The following is a 23,944-nucleotide window of genomic DNA, read 5'->3' as shown; positions in this document are numbered from 1 at the left end:
CTTTTGCAGGCTTACAGCATGCACTTAAGTCTTTAACACACTACACTTCACATAAAAGATTTTATATCACCTAGTATTTTTTACTGGAGAAGAGATTCATTTCTTATGCAACAATAAGTAGCTCATACATGCTTAAGGAATTACAGTCTTATTTCCCTCCACAGTACTATATGTGTTTTTCTATTTCAGTCTTGAAGACTTTGTTGGATTTGCATCCCTCTCTGTTAACTCTCAGCTCCGTTGGGCCTTATTAAAGCACCCAGAGAGAAAATATGGAGAGAGAGGTAAGAATGCACGGTGAATAAGTTAGTCTTTTCCTTAATCAATAGGTTAGGCTAATTTGAATTTAATGATAGTACAGATATATCTGCTCTGGTTTTTGTAGTAGTTTTAAAAATATCTTTTTCTATGCAATCTGTTATTTTATGTAGTTCCATCAGATATTTAGGAAGGCTTGTATTTTTAATTTAGTGGGAAAGTATATTTATAATATTATATAACTCTCTTGGTTTTTAGTTTTTCTATACTAGTTCCCTAGTAGGAAAAAAAATGGTAAAACTATCATGTTCTTCTTCTTCCCCTCTCGTTTTCATATCTTATTCTACTTATTTTAGTAAAAACTTATATTTCTTAGTACTTGCCATTATCTGTTAATTATGCTTATATTTCCATTTTATTTGTATCTCCTTTTACTCTCAGCTACTTCAGATGAGGAAACCAGTGCCACTTGACGTTCTTTACTGTGCCTAAGTAGTACCATTTCTATGTTATCAAGGCATATAGCATCAACATCCTGCTCACTAACCCTAATCCTCACAATTCTTTTACTATTAGAGCCACAGTAAAATATTTTCAACTTTCTCTGCAAATCTACTTGTTATAGTTACTCTACTCCTTGTTGTTTGACTCAAGTCATTAGCTAGTAGTTTCCTAAGAATAACTCACTGAAATTTTTCCATTAATGGGTGAAAAATAGACTAGAGTCTTGCAAGTTTAGAGATTTTATACTTATTTGTATTATTTAACTTTGAACGATAACTTGGCTAGATATAAAATTATTTTCTTATTTTTTTTCTTGAGTTTTGGGTAGAAGTTGCTTTGGAGACATGTTATGTCAGGTTGCCTTTCTCCTTATACATGATGGATTCTTTTAACTTGGCAGCATAGTTTTCATTTTCATATTTGTGTTGACTCTTTATGTCACTTTTTCTTGGCATGTAGTATGTCCTACAAGTGTTTAAGTTTAAATCTTCTTTTATTTCTGGAAAATGTCCTTATGTCTTTCAATTCACGCTTGCTTCTGTTTCTTTTTAACTTCCTTTTTGGGGTCTCCAACTATACATTTGCTGGCCCATATTAAAACTTTTTTTGTGTGTATGGATATACATATATAGGAATATACTTAATTATTCTTTTGAATGCTTTCTTTATCTCTATTTCATTTTGTTTGCTTTTCCCATTTTTATCCTATATGTTTTTTATTGCCTTTAGGGTATACATTCCTTAAAATCTTGCAAATTTGATCTGTACTTCTGTGACTATTTTTTGGTTTTTTTTCTTCTTTCCTGAGTTCATGGGAACTCAGAATTTTATCTTCCAATCCATTTTCTCTTTTCATTTAATACTTGCATTTATACTTTTTGGTCTCCCTTCATAAGTGAAGTTGTCTTGTTTTAATTAAATGGCAAAATACATGATAATAAATTTAACTACTCAATGGATAATAAATTTAACCACTATTACACATGTTCCAAGTGAGTATAAGTCATCAGATGGAAAATTGTGCTCTTTTCATATCTATGCTATAGATATTCCATTTTTATTATTCATTTTATAAGTTGAGTTTTCCAAGAAAAACTATGTCTAAGAGAAAACAGAGCGTATGCTTGCTAAAATTTGATGCTCCTAGGAATTTATTAAAAATTGTAATAATTCATATGTGAGTGTGGTAAGCAACACTGAGTTGAACTAACATCAATCTGTTGTTAAGATTTCATTTGGAAATGGTTGTGCAATCTTAAACTCGCCAATTGCCCTACTTCCTGCTCAAGTTTTTTCATCCTATCCCCAGAGTTGCTAGGAGAGTTTTTGACAAAGGAATTATAGTCTACTGTTCCTTTGAAAAAATACCAAGTAGAGTTCTTGTATGCAGAAATTGCTTTTAAATTTTGAATCAATAAAAGATAGATGAACAGTAAAATAACGTCCAAATAATAAAACGTATTCACAACTGAATAATCAGTTTCTGTTCTGAGTGCTCACAAACTATCCACTTATGTCCTGCATCAGTTGGAAAAAACCATGACAACACCGACCCATCTAAAGCCTCCTGATGGGCTACTTAAAAAGCTAGGCATTGATCTACCATTTGATCCAGCAATACCACTCTTGGGGATATACCCAAAAGAATGTGACACAGGTTACTCCAGAGGCACCTGCACACCCGTGTTTATTGAGGCACTATTCACAATAGCCAAGTTATGGAAACAGCCAAGATGCCCCACCACTGACGAATGGATTAAGAAAAGGTAGTATCTATACACAATGGAATTTTATGCAGCCATGAAGAAGAACAAAATGTTATCATTTGTTGGTAAATGGATGGAATTGGAGAGCATCATTCTGAGTGAGGTTAGCCTGGCCCAAAAGACCAAAAATCGTATGTTCTCCCTCATATGTGGACATTAGATCAAAGGCAAACACAACAATGGGATTGGACTTTGAGCACATGATAAAAGCGAGAGCACACAAGGGAGGGGTGAGGGTAGGTAAGACACCTGAAAAATTAGCTAGCATTTGTTGCCCTTAACGCAGAGAAACTAAAGCAGATACCTTAAAAGCAACTGAGGCCAATAGGAAAAGGGGACCAGGAACTAGAGAAAAGGTGAGATCAAAAAGAATTAACCTAGAAGGTAACACACACTCACAAGAAATCAATGTGAGTCAACGCCCTGTATAGCTATCCTTATCTCAACCAGCAAAAACCCTTGTTCCTTCCTATTATTGCTTATACTCTCTCTTCAACAAAATTAGAGATAAGGGCAAGATAGTTTCTGCTGGGTATTGAGGGGGTGGGGGGGCAGAGTGGGTGGTAAGAGAGGGGGTGGGGGCAGGGGGGAGAAATGAACCAAGCCTTGTATGCACATATGAATAATAAAAGAAAAAAAATTAAAAAATTAAAATAAAAAAAAATAAAGCCTCCTGATGTCACTTTCATTCCCATTTTTGCTCAAAAATTGCCATCATTACTTCTGTGGTCAGAATTGCATGTTTTTTAGGCTGTCGGGAGAAGTAACTTGCCTTCACCTAGCCACCTATCATTCTAAGGTTTGGCTTTTGCCTAAGCTATGAACATACCTCTTTCCTCCTCCTCCTTCTTTTTCTGGATGTTTAGAAAGATGTTTGTATGCTTTCAATACTTACTCATTTATTAACTAACTCATGCCTTTGGGTATGTTCAGTTAATTTGAGGTTTTAGTTGTCCTAGCACTTTTATCACCAATCTTTATATTTGTCCTTATTATAGGTTTCTTTGACAACTTTTATATCAATTCTTAATATTTGAGTTCATCACAGAGCTCACCACAGTCATTTCATTTAATACCTCACCCTTTTTTCTTAGTGAGAGACTTTGTGTGCATGGTTACTATTTTATATTTTATATTACACTCTTGTCTTGTAGGAGTTTGGCTAGTAAATCATTGCTACATTTAAACTTTATGAAGTCTTACTTCTCATAATCCAGCAACTTGTCTGAAATAAAGTTTTTCTCATTAATATAAATTATAATACAATTTACATGCAAAATATTTTATCTGTTAAGAATAAAGTAATAATGTTAATAGTAAATGTTACACAATTTGTAAAATTATGGGTACATTGATTCCATACCAACAACATGTTTTCCTTTGATAATTTCAAAGTTTAGTTGGGAAAATCTTAGATAAAAATATGATTTAAGAATCTTAGATTTATGGTTGAAAAAGAATTGTTAAATTTCTGTGTTGCTATATACTCACTTTTTTATTACCGGTTTACTTCTGTGCAAAATAAACTAAGTAGTCTCAGAAATACCATGCATGCTTTTTGTGTTTTTTTCCCTTCTCCTTAATCTCTGCCTGGCTCTAGCTTGAGGGCTTAATAGATAATTGGAGTCAAAATGAAAGTTAAAAATTAACTCAAAACAAGTTTGCAACCTGCCTGGTATCATGGGATTTGCAAATCTATAACTCCTTGGCTTCTGGGAACTGACTTAATTATGGAAAATCATACTAATTAAATTATTCACTAGGTCTTTATTAAAAATAAATCTATTATGCTATAGAATACATTGCAGATTTGGTGTAACATGCCCAGCTTGCTCTCCCTGTATTATGAAATTCTTATCTAGACAATTGGTTGACATGAGAACATATGATGTGGCTGCAGGGTTTTTTTGCCCTTGTTTAGCCCCATGCCTATAGTTGCGCTGACAGTTCAGCAAATCCCAAATGTTACCTCTCTTGTCCTCAAAGAGGTTATGATACAATTGCTGTAACGAGTGGACAAAAATAATTGCTACAACAAATGGACATAAATAATTACTGTTAAAGGCAGACAAACTAAACATTAGAAGGAAAGAAAGGAGAAATAGAGATGGGCTCCGGCAGAATTAGGAAAAGTTTATGGAGATAGAGAAGGAAGGCTTAAGTTGGGTCTTAAAGGAACAGAAGAATTTCGACAGACAGAAATGGGGAGTGGCATTGAAGACAGGTGAGAAGTGAGCAAGATCCCAGAGGGCAGACTGTGCATCGTTGTTCAGGGAGCAAACAACAGATAAGGTAAGGCAGCAGGTGAGTCCTAAGATGCTAGAGTCCTGGAGCAGAGGCAGCTATCAGCTTGCTTCTTCTTTGGGCAGTGTAGAGCAAGGAAGTCAGTGGAGTTCCTCCATAGCAATTTACAGACCTATACCCTTCTTCTCTCTGTAGAGAATTATTTTTTGGGCTATGTTTAAATGTATTGTGCAACATGCGTGCTCTGTGAGAGCTTTAAGATCTCCCCACACGGAGCTGAAGGAAGCCTGTGCTATTGAGCAAGAAAGAATTTCCAATATCTCCCATATTAGAATATTTGGGCCACTTGACTACTCAGGGTGGGAATGTTGAAATTGCTTCTAATCAGGAGATCTTGGTCCTTGCTGTCTGACCAGGAAGAATACAAACAGAACATGTAGGTTTAGTGAGGGAAATAATGGTGTTTTTGTTTTTGTTTTGGTTTGGTTTGGTTTTTTTGTAGGTTTGAATTGAGGGCCTATACCTTGAGCCACTCCACCAGCCCTTTTTTTGTGATGGGTTTTTTGAGATTGGGTCTTGAGAACTATTTGCCCAGGTTGGCTTCGAACCACAATCCTACTGATCCTAGTAGCTAGGATTACAGGCGTGGGCCACCAGTGCCCAGCAATAACAGAGTTTTATTATAGGAAAGTGATTACAGGTGCAGTCTCTGCCAGGTGGAATGGAGGCGCCACGTGCAGGAAAAAACAATGAGGGTGGAGCAGAATTTTATTTTAGATCCTCTTTATATCATCCTTAGCTTGGAAGTGGGGAGAAAATCCAAGTCACTCCCTGTCTCCAATGGCCTTTGGACCAAGGGGGAGAATGGGGGTGAACTCATGCTAATTCTCAGGTACCCTAAGTCCTTGAGGGAAGAATTTCTCTGTAATTTAACAAGAGATTTATAATTGACATGGAGCTCTCTGGGCTCAGAGGAGAATGGTCAGGGAGGGGAAACTGAGGTACTCTAAATCAGGCTGTATGGTTTTTAAAAGTCCCAAACTTTCCTAATCTCTAGCTCCATCCTTGGAAAGGGGAGGCTGTGATGTTACACATAAGTACCTGTGTACAAATACATTCAATACTTCTGGGAACACCTAACATAATAGTAACTGGGTTAAAATCCTAGCTGTTCCTCTCACTAGTTAAACAACTATGGGAGAATTTAACTAAGGCCTTAAGCCTTCTTTAACCTTTGAAAAATGGTCACAATGACATGACATGACACCTACTTTGAGGAAAGCTGTGAAGATTAAATGAGATAATGCATTTACAGGATCAGTTTTGCCTCATACAGCAGCTTTGTACAGGTTAGGAAATTTGAACCCTCTCTCCAGGTGGGTATAACCCCTCACCAGAGCACTCACATATGTAAGAGAAGGTGAAGGTGGGTTTCAGTCTCCTCACCCCTTCACCCAAGCATCCATGTGCAGAGTACAACTTGCACAACTGCACACAAGTCTTGAGGAAAGAGCTTGGCCATCATAATAATTATTAAGTATCAAAACACAGAGTTGAAGCTCAGAGATCACCTGGCTAAGTCTGTTAGGAAAAGAGATGGATATTCACAATACACCTCAGTTTAGAAAAAGAGTTCAAAATGCAGAACTGAAATGCCAAGCAGACCTCGTTTCCTGTGTGCTCTCCTCCCAGTAGATGGTGCTGCTGTAGCTTGTAGTGGAACTTGCTTTCCTTTAAAAATGTCTTACGTTTTCAAATAACTCAATAGCCTGTTGTTTTCTGTCTTCCCCAAGTTTCCTTCAGCTTTTTGTGGAGAGCATGCATGTTGCACAGAATTTTTAAACACAACACAATCCAAAGGAAATGATTCTCACTGGATAGTAAAACTCTATAGGCCTATAATCTGTTATGGAGTAATTCCATACATTTTTTGGATTAAAACCAGAATATCATCATCCTAACATTTTTTGGATTAAAACCAGAATATCATCAATAATGAATTTACCACATCACATCGCTTTACAATTTGACATTCTTAGATATTGTTAAAGTGTGGGAGAAGAAATGGTACATGATCATTTAACCATGAAGTTATAAAAAATTTATTCTCTATAAATCTAGACTGCAGGTTACTGGAAAGGAATCCTACTCAACCTATGTCCTAAAGGTACATTTTTGTTATTTTTATTTTCAACTTTCTTGATGCATGCTGGGTTCTAAAGCATTTGTGAGCTTCACTACACTGTTGGCATGTGTCTGAAATGTTTTTTGTTTGAGTTCACAAACATCAAATTATGAGAACTTGCTACTTAAGTGATTTAATAAATTATTTCATAAAATGAACTTTTTATTTTATTGCTGTTTACATCCAATTAAGAATGTACCACATATGTTTGCATATTTTTTCCTTTTAGGTTACTTCTAAGTCTAACAAGTTTTGAGAAGTAACATTATGCCTCAAGGGTGCTTTTTCAAAAGATTTCTGCAGACCATTTAAAACCATGTACCCAGACTTTCCAGATAAATCAAATAGATTGACTAGCATCTGTAGAGAGCTTCTTTGCACTGCTCCAGCAATGCATTCTGGGGAGAAATTGTGTTGGTGCTGTTTCTTGTTTATTTGGGACCAGAGAGCACCTTCTTAATTAGGAACAAAATCTACATTTAAATTTTAATGTCAAAGGAACTACAAATAGAGAGAAAGAAGAGAAATTATTGAATCTAATCATAGTATTATGGTCTTCTTGCCTCCTGCAGTGGTTCCCAGGCCTAGAATACTTGAGGAACAAGCTCATCCACAATGTTTAAAAGTCATTCCCTGTATAAGGCAGGATGTATAAAGACAGGTGATAGGAGAGGGCATAGGAGACTATCCAAAGGCAGTGCGTGTTTCGAAAGGTTCAGACTGCACACACAGCCTTTAGAGATTCTGTTGAATTATTCCATCCTGGGTCACTCTGAAAGCTTTCTCTCATCTCTGCTGCCTTAGAAGAAGAAATGAAACAAAAGCCTGAATTCTGTAGTCTGTAATATGATGCTCTGCTTAATCTAATGCCTGTTGAAATCTCCTAGTCATTGTCTGCAGGATCCTTGATGCATTTGCAACTAGCATCCCCCAACATATGCCATTTCCCTCACACTTGTGTGCATTCTCTCTGCCCAGAATCTCTGTCCCTTTTTAGATTATAAAAAAGAAATGTTACTTTCATCCTTCAAGCCTTCGTCTTCTCTATGACCTCTCATGGAAGATAAGCATTTGGCTTCCTTTGGCCATCTCATTCTTCCTCAATCAACTGCCTTATTAATATGATCATTATATCTGGCACATAGTGCCTAATTTAAACACCTGCCTAGCGAATAAAAGACTATAGTATTATTTAAAGGGAGTACACCTCAATCAGGTTGTCCAGAGATGATAACTTAGGATCATAAAAGAAGCCAGTAGAAATTGTGTTTAAGAAAGTCATCTATTACCTGGGAGTCAGTGGCTTACACCTGTAATCTTAGCTACTTGAGGCACAGATCAGGAGGATCACCATTCAAGGTCAACCTTGGGACAAATAGTTTGTGAGACCCTATCTTAAAAATTCTCAATATGAAAAAAGGCTGGCAGAGTGGCTTAAGTGGTAGAACCTCTGCCTAGTGTAAGGCCCTGAGTTCAAATACCAGTACCACCACCAAAAAAAAAGAAAGTAATCTATTAGTCTCTGAGTTGGAGTATAATTCATAGAGAAGCAAAGAGAGAGCAAGCTTGCAAACTCAAATATTTTAGCAGCATCTGAAACTGTAAAAGTAAGAAATGTTCAGACTACAGAACATAAAATGATAGCATTATAAATTCCAAAGTTGAAGGGAAAATCAAAGCTCATCTTATTCCAAGCCTAACTGAATTATTTCAGTTGAGAAAGGGAAAATTCAGAGAATTAAGGGACTACCCCCCTCTCTTCATCTCCAAGCACTTTCCATTCTGACTATCTTACATCATAGGAGGAGTATCCTCAGGAGTCAGATCTCTCATTCTCTCTTAGCCTTTAGTAGCCCCCCTGGCTCATCCCTTCAGCATCTTTATTTTTATATCTACATGTCCTCTTTTGGTGAGCTTTTCCAGAAGACATACTTAGTGTTTAATATTAATTTCTTGTTCTAAATATTCTTAGTTGAATCTATGTCTTTTTCCCCTAAGAAGCTGATCTAATACTTCTTACAAGATTTCCAACTGCTCAGCACAATGACACTGTGCATAGAAGTCAAAAAAAGTACATTGTATGCATTTATGAAAGGATCATAATGAAACCCATTTAAAAATTTTGCAAGAAAGTTTACAAAAGTGAGAGCTTAGGGGGAATGGAGATAAGAAAGACAGTAATGGTGGGGTGTATATAATCAAAATATAATATCTGCATGTATGGAAATGTCACAATGAATCCCCTTACTTTGTACAATTAATACATGCTAAAATCATTTAAAGAGTAAAATCTATAAAAATAGCCCACAAAACCAAAATCAACCTAAAATCATTGGCAGCTGAATCAAAATAAATATACCAAGTGTGTTTGCGTTCAATGTATCAAAAATAATAAGTTCAAATATGCTAGGGAAAGGCAATTCTACTCACAAAGAAATAAAAATTACAAAATACTGGGGAATAAATATTTAAGGGATATTCAACATTTGGGTAAGAAACTATGAAACTTCATTCAAAAGAAAAGTTTTGAATAAATTATTTTTTCATGGTAAAAGTGTGGATTAACATTGAAAATTTTAAATTACTTTATAGTACTTTTCCTTCATAACATTCAGGTGATCATGTTAAATGATCCTTTTAATAATCAAATATTTCTGGGCACTAGTGGCTCATGCCTATAATCTTAGCTACTCAGGAGGCAGAAATCAGCCAGCCCAGGAAAATAGTTCCTCAAGACACTATCTAGAAAACCCCTTCACAAAAATAAGACTGGTAGAGTGGCTGAAGGTGAAGGCCCTGAGTTCAAGTCCCAGTACTGAAAAAAAAAATCAAGTATTAATTTTACAATGTAATGCAATTACCACTTCAATTAAAAATCAAAACATAATTTACACATCAAAGACCAATTATTTTCAGAAAGAACAGAATACAATGATGAATTTTCAATAATTCAAAATATGTTTGGTTGCTAATATGAAGCTTCAATACATAGTCTCAATCATGATTATATTTTGTTTTATTAAATAAGATACTAAGAGTAGTGAAAGTCTCCTTGCCTATGTAAGAGTTCAGAATTAGGAGAGATTAAATAAAAGAAAAAGAAAGATTCTTAAAGTGGTGATGAGCCATTAATGTAAAACCATTTTCTCTTTTAAAGTCGAGAGAGACAAAGAATGTGTGTATATCTTTGTTTTCTGATCCTCTCCTCTAATACCTACTTATCTCTCTTACCGAATTCTGGCTTTTTTCCCCCCAACTTATAACAGTAAATTTCTGGAACAAGAACCATGTATCCCACCCATCTTGACACACCTGTAATGTATTGTGCCCTATTCTTCACATACGAAATGTACATTTGCATGTATAGATCAGACAGCTAAAATATAGTTTCTATAATATCCACTTGACATCCCAGAAGTACAATGCTATAACAGTTAGTCCTGTATCCATATAGGGCTTACTATATTTCCTAATTATGCTATTATTTTACTCTTATAATAATGGTGTAAAATAACAAGACCAGTATAATTACATAGGAAGAAACTGAGGGACAGGCATGTAAGCTTTGTTTTAACTTATAAAAATACAGGAAAACCTTAAACTAAACTACATATTCCCTGCCTTCTTTTAATCCAGGGTTTTTTCTCTTAGATACACTCCAAAGTAGTGAAAAATTAAGACAATGATAAACCAGCTTTAAAAAAAATTCGTTGTTATTCAGTTTTAATTGAATTAAACTTTACTTAAATGAGACAGGAAATAGCTACTAACCAGAAGAATAAGTCACCAGTGCTCAGAAAAATCATTTAAGACATATATGAAAGATTGTTTCTATATACCAAGCACTTTGCCAGCCCACTGATGATAAAGTGGTAATATAACTGAGGCCCAGTATAGAATACCCCCAGTTTCTTTGTCCATTATTGGTTTAGTATGACCCCCTACACCACATTACTCTCTTGTCATTTGTCAGTGTGCTGCTGAATGGCCACTAAATGACCAGAATGATGTCAACAACGTGGACCTCCCAAGAACCTATGACATCAGCAGTCCTGGAGGAGTTTGGTGCTAATACACTTGACTTACAGTTTCAGTTGCTTGCTTTTCAATCTGAGAAACCCGTGTACAAAAAAAGCCCAAACATGCAATTATCAAAATACTGGAAAACATGCTAGAAATAAATAATTTCTTTTCTAAACATTTTTATTTGGTTTTATGCACAACAGAAATCAAATGTGCATTTTTTAATCACTGACCACCAAAGTCAAAATAATTAACAAGTGCAAAAAGGGAGGCACAAGAAGGAGAAAATCTGCAGTATATCAATGTAGAAATGGATTCAAGTAAGACATCTATAGTATTGTGTACTAAACAAATAGGATAACGCAGATAGGACTCTCCAATGTGTCTGAATACCAAGGTAATGCTAAGCATGTGGTTCTGATAAGCCTTTATTTAAAAAATGGGCTGTATCAGTACCAAGGTGATAAATGGCTCTATGGGAAGGTGGATGTGACCATCTGACTAATCATAGCAAGAGCCATATTTTTAATTCATGGACAAAAGCCTGCAGGCCCTGAACTTGTTTTTAAGAACATGGAGAACTTGTGAGCAAAAGAGTGCAGTGCTGGCAGGTGCCTTAAACATGAACACCATGATGCCACACTGGTCCCTGGGAATTCACGTATGGTGCCACCCAGCCCCTATTCCCAAAATAGAAATGGGTGAGTCCAAGGACAGTCCCTCTTAGCACTGTGCTCCAACCATTCTAACCTCAGACTTTTCATATCACTTGCTATAATTATCATCTTGAAACAGGACAAGCATGTCTTCCTAAATATAGAAAGGAGGGATGTTATTTGGATGTCAGTCTTGTTGCATGTACCTTCATCAGAACAGTAGTATTTGTTATTCCCTGTTCAGTCACATGTCTCCCTGAAGCTCACCCTGAAGCTCACCCTCACCAGACAAACGAGAGCATATTACTCAAAAATCCCACTTTTGTTTTATTTCTACATGAGAAAATCCATAGGAAAAGCCAGTGTCCCAAACAGACAAATATGGAGGTAATTGTTAACATTATGAATAGATCACTCTTTCAAATCTTTGAGTTTCCCAAAGGATGTTTTATTCAGTATGTATCAATGACTCATTACTTGAGGACTAGACCTCATAAAATTGTGGGTGCCATGGTCATTTATTATTATTCCCATATTGCAGATGAGTAAATTGAATCTCAAAATTTTAAATAATGAATCAGAAGTGACATAAATGGTGATAAAGCAACACTTATTCATAGTTCTAGTATGTTTTTGATAACTTTTTCATTCATTTTACTACACAGTCTAGCATTTTTGTCCTTTGTCATTTTACACATTATTTTAAATATATGGTATCAGAAGGTCTACAATAACTAGTATATAAGTGGATAAAGCAGGCATAAGTTAAGAGCAGAAATGTTACTGATATATACCAAACCAAATTTAAAAGTGTTGATATACATTTTCCTATAAAGTCACATTATAGTCTAAAGTTTTATTTGAATTTTTAACATGGTAAGTAAAAAAAGTGTTGCATAAAATTTAAAGCATTCAAAAACTCTGGTGGCTTTTATAACAATTTTTATTGAAAAATTCCAAATTAATAATTAGAAAATGTGCACAATGTTTTAACTTCCACCCTTGACTTTTTAGATACATGGTTGATATTAGCATAAAATGAAACATTTCTGAGAGTTGCACCACAGATGACTGAAGTGTACCCTCTTTTATTATAGTTAAAGAACAGGCAGGACCTCTCGGTTCATATTTATGCTTTTCTACATTTTAAAATCAACATGGAAATTCACTACAGTCTACATATTTACTTAATAACACCAAAATACAAAGAGAGGTGAGAAGAAAAACAAAAGTATATCACACTTTTGTTCCCAGAAGCCAAGCATAGAGACATTTAGGAAGAAGAGAAGAGTCAATGTCAGCAAACTCAATAAAGAACTGAAATGAGAAATAAAGTGTCTGTCAACCCCAGAAACTAGCAGGCCAGAGGTCCTCAAGGAGAGCTGTGTTAGTAGGGTGGGGAAGGACAGAAACCAGATGATTTTGTGAATGTTGACAGAGCCCAGCCTGAGTTAACCCAAGGATAGCCGTGTCAAAATAAACTTAAGCCATACGGGTTTCATTAGAAAAACAGTAGGACAGTAGACTTTTTTGGTTTTTTCTTTCTTAAAAACCAACAATCTCCCTAAACTAAAATTCTGATATTTTTTGCTTGCTTTACATCTGCTACTTACTTTTTTAGACCATATATGTTTGATAAGTTGACTTAAAAATTCTTGACCAGACAGATTTCAAGAATAGACGAGTGCTCTGTTTCCATCTGTGTGTTAGATTGGCCGTTATCAAATGTAATTCAAAGGAAAGACAGGAGGTTAGTATAAGAAGATTGTATTTAATGAGATTTGCCCAGAGTCTAAAAGATGAAGAGAAACTGTGTAAGTTACAATTTGCCCAAAGAGAATTAGGGCCTGGGAACACACAAACTCACAGATTTATCTCTTGGATAAGAGATTTTAAAATATTCTTTAATTTTATTTAAGTGGTTTCCTTTAGATCCTTCAGCAGGAACCTTCCCTGTAGCTGAGTTGATAGGTCATCTGTTCTCCTGAGAGCTCTTTGAACCAATCAGGACACGGATAATCTTATTATTCCTCTGTGGGCTTGTGTTTCTTTTGATGAGAGGTTAGAGAAGTCATGCGTGATACCTTACCATGTGCCAGGGACCGCTTGTGTTTCACTTGTACAAGGTCAGATCTTAATTTAACCACCAACTGGATACTTAATTTTAGATACACAGAGGGACACATTGGCTCCAGGGCACTTCCTCTGGTTTAGGAAGGCAAGTCCCTGGATAAGAATGACAAGATGATCATTCCAAAAGGTGAGATTATGAAATATTTGATTTGTACATGCCCAACTAGCTTGTGGAGTAAGTAGTTCAGTATTGGAAATATTTCTAACAGATAGAAACATGGTGGGGTAGCTACGCATTACTTCTTTCTGATTGTTCACTTGTGGGCTTGCCTGTCTGGGCCCTTTTTAATTACAGAATAAAGCCAGGGTTGTCTCATTTATTTATAAAATATCAACTCAATGGAGTATTATTATTGAGTACAGCAAAAATGGTGTAGTGATAAACAGCTCGAGAGTGAATATGCTGGCTGGGTTGTGGCTCAAGCCTATAATCCTAGCTAATTAGGAGGCAGAGATTAGTAGGACAGAAATTCTAGGCCAGCCCAGGCAAGAAGTTCTGGAGACCCTATCTCAATCAATAAAAGCTGGATGTGGTGGTGTGCACTTGTTATCCCAGTTACATAGGAACCATAAATAGGAGGAAGGCAGTCTAGGTCAGCCCAGGCATAACATGAGACCCTATCTCAAAAATAACAAATGCAGAAAGGGTTGGACGTGTGACTTAAGTGGTAAAGCACCTGTCTAACAAGTAAGAGGCCCTGAGTTCAAACATTAGTACTACCAAAAAAAAAATGAATATGCTAATAGGAAGTGTCATATACATACTACAGAATTCCCTGGTTTCTGAGAAAATAAATGATTTTTGTGAATAATTAAAACAAATCTCTATCAAAATTTTTTAAATCACCTGTTACAAAGAATAAATGTTTTATGTTCAGGTTGAAAAAAAACCCCTTTATATTAAAATGAAAAAAATCAAACTCAAAGGTATTATAACTTTGCTCATACAAACTGTAATAAAGAATCTTGAGGCTGGGAAGTTCTTAAAATTTATCTCATACCATCATTAATCTGGCTCTTAATTGAACAATCTCTCAGGAACCTTCTACGTTTAAAATGATGTGATATCCATGAAATAGCAGTGATATGGATAGGGGAAGTCTTATCACTGCTTCACACTCACAGTATTAAACTATTGCAATAAAATTTCATAATTTTAGTTTAATTGTTTTTGTAAGTATACCTTATTTCAAAAGAAAATTTGCCTAAAATTTTTATATTTCCATTGGAGTTAGACAAGTTGGTTTAAATTGGTTAAATGAATTTGGAAAACTTTTTTCTGAGGCTTCTTAATTTTTAGGGTACAAAATGAGAGTCACTCTTCATTAATTCCATTGTAGTAGCTGAGTGATCAGCTACAGTGTAGTGGCCTCCAATATCAGATAGCTGGGTTTATATCCTTCATCTTCAATATCCACTAGATGTGCAAGAATGAACACATTACCCACCCACTCTGTTTCAGTTTCCTCATCTGAAAGGGTAGGAACCTCTGTTGTAAGGATTAAATGACAGACCAGGCTTCATGGCATGCACCTGTAATCCCATCTACTTAACAGGCAGAGATAGGACAATTACAGTCCAAGACTGGCCATGGCAAAAGCACAAGATCTTATCTGAAAAATAAACTAAAAGCAAAAGGACTGGGCATATAGCTCATGTAGTAAGTAGAGTGCTTGCCTAACAAACATGACACTGTGAGTTCAATCCCCAGTACAGCCATAAATAAATAAAATTCTATAATCCATCCAATGCATAGTATACAATGCCACAGTTAATGCTAGCTATAATTATTAAATTCAGAATAACAAACATTTATTGAGGATCTGACATGTGCTTAACTCTGTGTTAAACATTGAAATGGTATTTGCAGTGGGGGGCATTTCTAGAATACCTTATTAAAGGCAGCAATCTCTTTGAGGGCACAGATCCTATATGGTTGTGTCTAACACTGTGCCTAAAACATAGCAGACATTAATGAATAAATAGAATGGTCAGAAGATCTTTAGAAAAAAATAATCACTATAAATTTGTGGGTCAATTTTCCTCTGTTTTTTTGACTAGGACTATTGGGGAATGTTGTAGCTACCGTGTAGCTACATTACAACAAGGTATCTCTTGACAATACCTCTTGATGTTGGTCTGGCTATCAAGGAGACATAAATACTAGATGGTGGTGTTTTTAAAGGATTTGTAATTGGATAAACAGCTTTTCTCAAAGGGTGCTAAATAACATCACTGTCAATCTGGAGGCCTCTGTCTTGCACTAATTTCTTTTCAACATTCATCATTGTCAATGTGACTTAAGGGTATATACAACATGCTTATTACATCTTCAAATTGAACAATATTTGCAGGGGTAGAAAATACATTTGGCCTTGGCAGATAGGAATAAATGTCAAATACAAAAAAGATTAAATGTAGTAAGAATATATAACAGTCCTGCACAGAATTGCACAGCTAACAATGTGTGAAAAAATACAACTTGTAGAATTGAGGTCAACAAAGGTCCAAAGCAAATATGAAACATGATAGTCTTCAAATTCATTTGACCCTAGACTGAGTTAACAGATATACAGTGTCTGAGAAAAGAGAGGTGGTCATACCCATTGAATGCTGTGTTGGTTAGACAGCACCTGTTGTGTTGCTTTCAGAGCCTGCAATTCAGAACCACTTTTAGAAAGAGATGGGTAAATGAATATGTTTACAGGAAAGTATGCAAGATGGTGAAGGAGGTTAAACCATGTCACAGGCAAGTTATTGTCCAGCCTTGGAAGGAGTAGGCTCAATGGAGACCTAACAGCGTTCCTGGGAAATATTTAAAAGGGATCTTGTGTCTCGGAGAAACAACACTTTCTCATTGTGGTTCTGAGAAATAAAGAGCTAGGATCATCAAATAATGGTTTCAAAATATGGATTCAACTTCAATGTTTTAATTTTTAAATCTGGCTGAAAGGGAGGGGCTGTGTGGGGGAAAGCTAAGCCCCTTGACACTTGGAGTTCGAGCTGAGGCTGGCCAGATACATATTGAGCATGTTGTAAGTGGGATTTACCATGGGGCTACCTGATCATTTTTAACTCTCAAGTCTGGTGATTCTGAAGAAAAGGACAGAGAATAAAATAATGGGGATGTCAGGGGCCTGTTTAAACTGCCTAAACATACTAGAATCCTTCTTCCCCATTCCAGAAGAGTTCAGCACCAGGTCAAAACATATAATGTTCATCAACTGCTTACGACCTGCTTCAGACACAGCTAGCCAGACAACTAGTGCAGGCAGGCAGGGTTTGAATGAAAGCCCAACCACTGTGCTCACCTGTCTCCAGCAGAATGAAATCATGGCCTGAATATGATTTCAAGCAAGATATTAATAAACACAATGGCTCATTATTGTTTGAGCAAGTGTCAAATGGAAGATGATTTGACTTTAGTACAAGAATTCTTGTTGTGTCCAAAGAAATACACCATGGCCCCAAAAGAAATATTTTTTAGAGAGAAGATATGTGTCTGTACATGCATATATACATACATGAATATGAACTCTTAATTTTTATTGTTATTGTAACAAATTAATGTTAGACTGTAAAGCATAGAGAGATAGACAAAGAGATGACTCAATGCCAGCACAGGTTTACTCAAAAGAATAAACTTGCAGAGGAGGTCTCCAGCAGATGCTAGAGCCTACTGCCACTTATAGACAGGGGATTTTACAGAGAAGAAGGACCTGGTAAAGGGTGGGGGAATTTTTTCATTGTGGCTTGTCCATTGTCTATTGTTAGGGGTAATCAAGGAACTGGGTCTTGTGTTCTGGACAGGTGTTGGGAAACAAGATGTTTCCTGGGGGAGTGGGGCAGGGGCACATCTCTATTGGAGCCAACCAACTCTAGGGTCAAGCAGAGTTTAAGATAGCATAAGTGATGTCAAGTTGAGGTCTAACAATTAATATAGTCAAAAGCTTTTTTGCTCACCCTACAACTTGGTTGTGCAAACCAAAAGTAGCTTTTTTATTACCTGTAACTGGCATTACTTTCCGTGGGAGCTGCCACTTACTAATTAGTGAAAACCTTTTGGGCTCATGCAGACAGATACAATATGTTAGGTGAAGATGTGTGTTCTTGGATGACTTAGGTAATGGATAGATATTTGGGATTTCAGCTCCTTCTTGAAACAAGAAACTCTCCCCACCAGGTTTCATCTGCTTTACTATAAATGTGGGGAATTTCCTTTCTTATCAAGGTTGCTAAGGCTCGTGGCCTGTTGAGGCCTGAGACATAGATGTAGACAGTTTTCCTGACAGAATTTGTGAACTTTGATTGCACAGTCAATCTTAGTTCCCACCCTCTTTTATAAAAACTTGTAGTTGAGATCCACCCTCTAGCAAATTCCAAGTATACAATACAATGCAGTATTGTTTTTTTTTTTTTTTTTTTTTCATTTTTCTTTTATTATTCATATGTGCATACAAGGCTTGGTTCATTTCTCCCCCCTGCCCCCACCCCCTCCCTTACCACCCAATCCACCCCCTCCCGCTCCCCCCCTCAATACCCAGCAGAAACTATTTTGCCCTTATCTCTAATTTTGTTGTAGAGAGAGTATAAGCAATAATAGGAAGGAACAAGGGGTTTTGCTGGTTGAGATAAGGATAGCTATACAGGGCATTGACTCACATTGATTTCCTGTGTGTGTGTGTTACCTTCTAGGTTAATTCTTTTTGATCTAACCTTTTCTCTAGTTCCTGGTCCCCTTTTCCTATTGGCCTCAGTTGCTTTAAGGTATCTGTTTTAGTTTCTCTGCGTTAAGGGCAACAAATGCTAGCTAGTTTTTTAGGTGTCTTACCTATCCTCACCCCTCCCTTGTGTGCTCTCGCTTTTATCATGTGCTCATAGTCCAATCCCCTTGTTGTGTTTGCCCTTGATCATTATAATGTCCACATATGAGGGAGAACATACGATTTTTGGTCTTTTGAGCCAGGCTAACCTCACTCAGAATGATGTTCTCCAATTCCATCCATTTACCAGCGAATGATAACATTTCGTTCTTCTTCATGGCTGCATAAAATTCCATTGTGTATAGATACCACATTTTCTTAATCCATTCGTCAGTGCTGGGACATCTTGGCTGTTTCCATAACTTGGCTATTGTGAATAGTGCCGCAATAAACATGGATGTGCAGGTGCCTCTGGAGTAACAGTCTTTTGGGTATATCCCCAAGAGTGGTATTGCTGGATCAAATGGTAGATCGATGTCCATCTTTTTAAGTAGCCTCCAAATTTTTTTCCAGAGTGGTTGTACTAGTCTACATTCCCACCAACAGTGTAAAAGGGTTCCTTTTTCCCCACATCCTCGCCAACACCTGTTGTTGGTGGTGTTGCTGATGATGGCTATTCTAACAGGGGTGAGGTGGAATCTTAGTGTGGTTTTAATTTGCATTTCCTTTATTGCTAGAGATGGTGAGCATTTTTTCATGTGTTTTCTGGCCATTTGAATTTCTTCTTTTGAGAAAGTTCTGTTTAGTTCACATGCCCATTTCTTTATTGGTTCATTAGTTTTGGGAGAGTTTAGTTTTTTAAGTTCCCTGTATATTCTGGTTATCAGTCCTTTGTCTGATGTATAATTGGCAAATATTTTCTCCCACTCTGTGGGTGTTCTCTTCAGTTTAGAGACCATTTCTTTTGATGAACAGAAGCTTTTTAGTTTTATGAGGTCCCATTTATCTATGCTATCTCTTAGTTGCTGTGCTGCTGGGGTTTCATTGAGAAAGTTTTTACCTATACCTACTAACTCCAGAGTATTTCCTACTCTTTCTTGTATCAACTTAAGAGTTTGGGGTCTGATATTAAGATCCTTGATCCATTTTGAGTTAATCTTGGTATAGGGTGATATACATGGATCTAGTTTCAGTTTTTTGCAGACTGCTAACCAGTTTTCCCAGCAGTTTTTGTTGAAGAGGCTGCTATTTCTCCATCGTATATTTTTAGCTCCTTTGTCAAAGATAAGTTGCTCATAGTTGTGTGGCTTCATATCTGGATCCTCTATTCTGTTCCACTGGTCTTCATGTCTGTTTTTGTGCCAGTACCATGCTGTTTTTATTGTTATTGCTTTGTAATATAGTTTGAAGTCAGGTATTGTGATACCTCCTGCATTGTTCTTTTGACTGAGTATTGCCTTGGCTATTCGTGGCCTCTTGTGTTTCCATATAAATTTCTATAGTCACATTGTACAGTAAGTCACCAGAATTCAGTCATCCTGCATAACTGCAACTTTGTATGCCTTGATCATCATCTCCCTGTACTCCCACACCACACTCAGCCCATGGCAATTATCATTCAACTCTGTTTCTATGAGTTCAACATTTTAAATTCCATATATATGTAAGATCATGCAGTATTCCCCATTCTGCGTCTGATTTATTTTATTTAACATGTCTCCAGGTTTATCCTTGCCACAAACGACAAGATTTCTTACTCTTTATGACCAAAAAATAATTCTATTATAAATACGTAGTATATTTCTTTATCTACTCATCCAACAGATATTTTAATTACTTGATTGAGGTGAATATTTCACAATGTACATATATCAAATCATTGAGCTGTACACCTTAAATATATACATTTTTTAAAACTGTCAATCTTAGTTCCCTTTACCTCAGTAAAGTCGGGAAAAAAGGTAATCTTGATTTCTTAAAAGTCGCTTGGTAATAGCTGGCTAAATGGTCATCATTCTTAAATGCAACATTTTACCCAGGGTATGTAAAATGTAATTACATTTCACATAATCTTCGTGTGCATTAATTTTAATAACTGTGTTGTGTTCCATTGATTGCATATGTAGTAATACCTTACATGCATTCCCTATAATTGGACATTTAGATTGTTTCTAAGGTTTTGGCAGTTTAAATATAGCTGATAAACATTCTCACATATAAATCTTTCCTTCATCTCTGGTCATTTTGATAAAATGGATCCCTGGATGTAAAGTTACAGACAAATGACGGGGCTCAGTAAAACATTGCCACATTAGCTTGTGATAGGGGCACATTTATTCATAAGTTGGCTTTTGATGTGTCATTCTTGCCCTAGCTTTTTCTAGAACATCATATTCCCCAAAAATCCATGTGTTCACAAGCATAAAGCTCCTTCCTACACTTTTTTTTGTCACTTTCTAAAGCTAATATACATCTTCTTACATTTCTGTCACAATTGAACTTGACTTGGAGATCAGTAGTACAGAGTAAAAACTTGTACTTTTGTAATATGAAACTAAAGATAAGCAAAACTAGTATAACAGGATATAGCATCAGTGTGTTTACACAGAAATTAAACATTAATCAGTGTGATCTCAAAATTAGAAGTGAGTTTGGCAAACACATATGTGTGACGTAAAGAGAAAACACAAAGTTAATTTTTTTTTGGCTCATTTCAAGAGTAGGGTGTATTTAATCATTCAATTATTTATTCATCCCCCAGTACTTATTGACTTTGCCTCATGTGCCAGGTATCAGAGTGTCTAAAGACCAGTTGGCCCAATTTGTCATTTTATAACTTTTTTCTGAAATGTCAAGCTGTAAATCTTGAAGCAACACAAAACTGCATTTATTTTCTGGATTAAAAATGTGTGCTGTGTGTGTGTTAAATGAACCAGCAAAACATCTTGTACTATTAAGAAATGTACTGTTCAGAGGCTGGGCATGGCAGCTCATTCTGGTAATCAAAGCTACTTGGCAGGCAGAGATCAAGAGGATCTCAGATCCAGACCAACCTGGTTAAAAAATGTTAGGAAGACTCCACCTCAACAGACAAGCCAGACGTTGTAAGGCAAGCTTGCAATCCCAGCTTCATCAAATATCATAGATTAGAGGATCATGTCCCAAGTTCAGCCTGGGCAAAAACACAAGACTCTATCCAAAAAATAACTAAAGCAAAAGAGGAACAGAAGTGTGACTCTAGTGTTAGCACCTGTCTAGCAAGTGCAAGACTATAAGTTCAAACTCCAATACTTTAAAAAAAAGTGTTGCTGGGGGTGGGGTGTGGCTCAAGTGGTAGAAACCTGGGATTCAATTGCCAGTAGTGAGAAATAATAAAAGAAGAAAAAAGAAAAAGAAAGAAAGGTGATGTTCATTTGAGACAGTATAGTACAGCATGTCTATAATCTCAGTATTCAGAACCCTAAAGGAGGATCTGAGACCAGTTTGTGAGACATAATGAGACTGTTTCAAAAACAATCACAAAGAAAAAAATAGAAAAAAGCAAATAAAGATGCTGTTTGAACCAATGTAGTTCTCCCCATCACTCACAGACTTTCTCAGTAGGAGAAAGTCAATGGCACAAAGAGAGAATTGGCATAGCAAATTACCTGTGACTGGGGTGGAACCAATTCTCTGTTAGAGGTTCACCATTTATTTGATCTTCCACTTAGTGTTATAGTACTTTAGAAAAATAGAGAAGTGTCACCAAAGTCATAACAAAATTTATTTATAATTTCACTCTAGCTTTAAAATTATACATATAAATTGTCAAAGTGCAGGAAAAGGAGAACAAATATTATTCAATATATAATACTTGTGTTTTCTCAACAATACAAAAAAAATGAAAATGTCCTTATTCAACTCTTGCTTTCCTAGTAGTATAAATCCCAATGATTCTCCCTGGGACTTCCAGTAGATGACTTCACCAATCAAGACTCCTGGCATTTTCAAGGTAAAAGAAAAACTCCTCTGTGAATCATGACCCTGCATTCACACAGCACAAACTTGCACTTTCTTCAGAAACCTAGAGTTTAAATTTGGGCTTTACTTGTGTAAAATTGTAAAGAAAACCAAATTTTACTGCACTGCCTTTTCTTAGCCCCTGTTTCCTCCTCTCACTAGACGGCATGCCATCTTCCCAGGCCATGTCACTCCCAGGAACTCTTCCAAAAAATCACTGGGGGCCAGTATGATGCCACTGGCATTTTAAAAGGGCCACAGGGAAATGGAACAGTATTCCCTGAAGGACAGGATCTTTCACTGATGTGGCAAAATGGCACTGACATGACAGGTGCTGAGGGGAGTTGTATCTGTATGGACACAGAGCCCTTCCTTGCACCATGGAAGCAACTGTCCACTCAGTCTACTTTCAAGGCCAACTCTGTTCTGAACTCGTGGAGATGGCTCCAATTTTGTCATGCCCCAAAGACAGAGTTAGGATAGGTGAGGCAACAGAGTTGGATGTAATTGGGAGTAAGCCAACTAAACCATTCAGAAAGAATACAGGTATAAATAATTGTCCTTGCTCAGGGCAAAGGGGAACTGAGATTTCATGCTGTGGGAGCTACCATGTTTCAAAGACATTCTGAAGCATGTAACAAACTTATCAACCATCTTAACAGTAAGGCAGTGTAGCATAGATGTGGGTTTTGGAGGTAATTTAGAGAATCTCTTGCTGGATGGGTCATGTACTTGTGTTCATTCCTACATCATATCTTGCAACATCGTCCCAACCTCCTGACCACTTCAATCAGCCACTAACCGGTATGTTGATCCTGTTTTGTGAACAGTGATGTTTAGACTCCAAAACAAAAAGTACAGAAGGCAGGTAAGCTTAGGACACCTCAGACCACCCTAAGCAACACAAAACCTTATTGGACAGAGCCAAAGAGAAAGATTTATGTGTCTTTGGGAGCTATTTTTTTATTTTTGGAAGGTATTGTTATCAAGAGCTGGCTGTTAAGAGCAAGATCAAAGTGCTTTCTTTTAAAAGCTCCAGGCTGCAGCTTCTGAAAGACTGTCAGAGTGAAGGTCCTCCCTATCTGTTCAGCCTTTGTCCATCAGCTCTGTCACATTGGGTGGGTCTTTGAACCTTCTCGTGTCCAAATTTCTATCTATTCACAATGAAGCAAATGCCTACAACATAGAATTAGAGGATTTAAATATGCCAATGTATGCAATGTTCTTGGCAAGGTGCTTGAAACAAAGCCAGCTTTCTCCATTAATTTTGTTTCTTAGAATTATCATTTTTATTCTTACCAAGCATTCTAAAATTTACATGGTCACCAAATTTTTCCTGATATCTAAATTTGAGATTTAATTCAGTCTGCTATAAAATAAATTAATAATTATTAATATCTGAATAATACATTTATAAATTAACATTTAGAAATCCTGAAATTAACTGCTTTTTTAAAAAGCAGGGTAAAGAAA

At 36.4% G+C, this 23,944-nt stretch overlaps 1 protein-coding gene across 4 annotated transcripts in view; it reads left to right on the top strand.

The window, feature by feature from the left end:
* Positions 1-4,581: 4,581 nt before the first annotated feature.
* Positions 4,582-23,944, top strand: part of Asb15 (ankyrin repeat and SOCS box containing 15) — a 41,372-nt gene continuing 22,009 nt past the window's right edge. Inside the window, exons 1-2 of one of the 4 annotated variants that reach the window (XM_074064192.1) lie at positions 4,582-4,820; positions 22,388-22,463. Coding sequence is in view for 1 of the 4 variants with exons in the window: in XM_020182868.2 (XP_020038457.1) it covers positions 13,881-13,896 (16 nt within the window). In the remaining 3 variants the exon portion in view is untranslated. Of the gene's footprint in view, positions 4,821-13,783; positions 13,897-22,387; positions 22,464-23,944 lie in introns of those variants that run through there. The other 3 variants (XM_020182870.2, XM_020182869.2, XM_020182868.2) reach the window with 3 other exon arrangements.

The sequence above is a fragment of the Castor canadensis genome, chromosome 2 (assembly GCF_047511655.1).
Source record: "Castor canadensis chromosome 2, mCasCan1.hap1v2, whole genome shotgun sequence".
Classification (NCBI taxonomy): domain Eukaryota; kingdom Metazoa; phylum Chordata; class Mammalia; order Rodentia; family Castoridae; genus Castor; species Castor canadensis.
The sequence above is the reverse complement of the archived record's forward strand: the minus strand, read 5'-3'. Positions and strand labels throughout refer to the sequence as shown.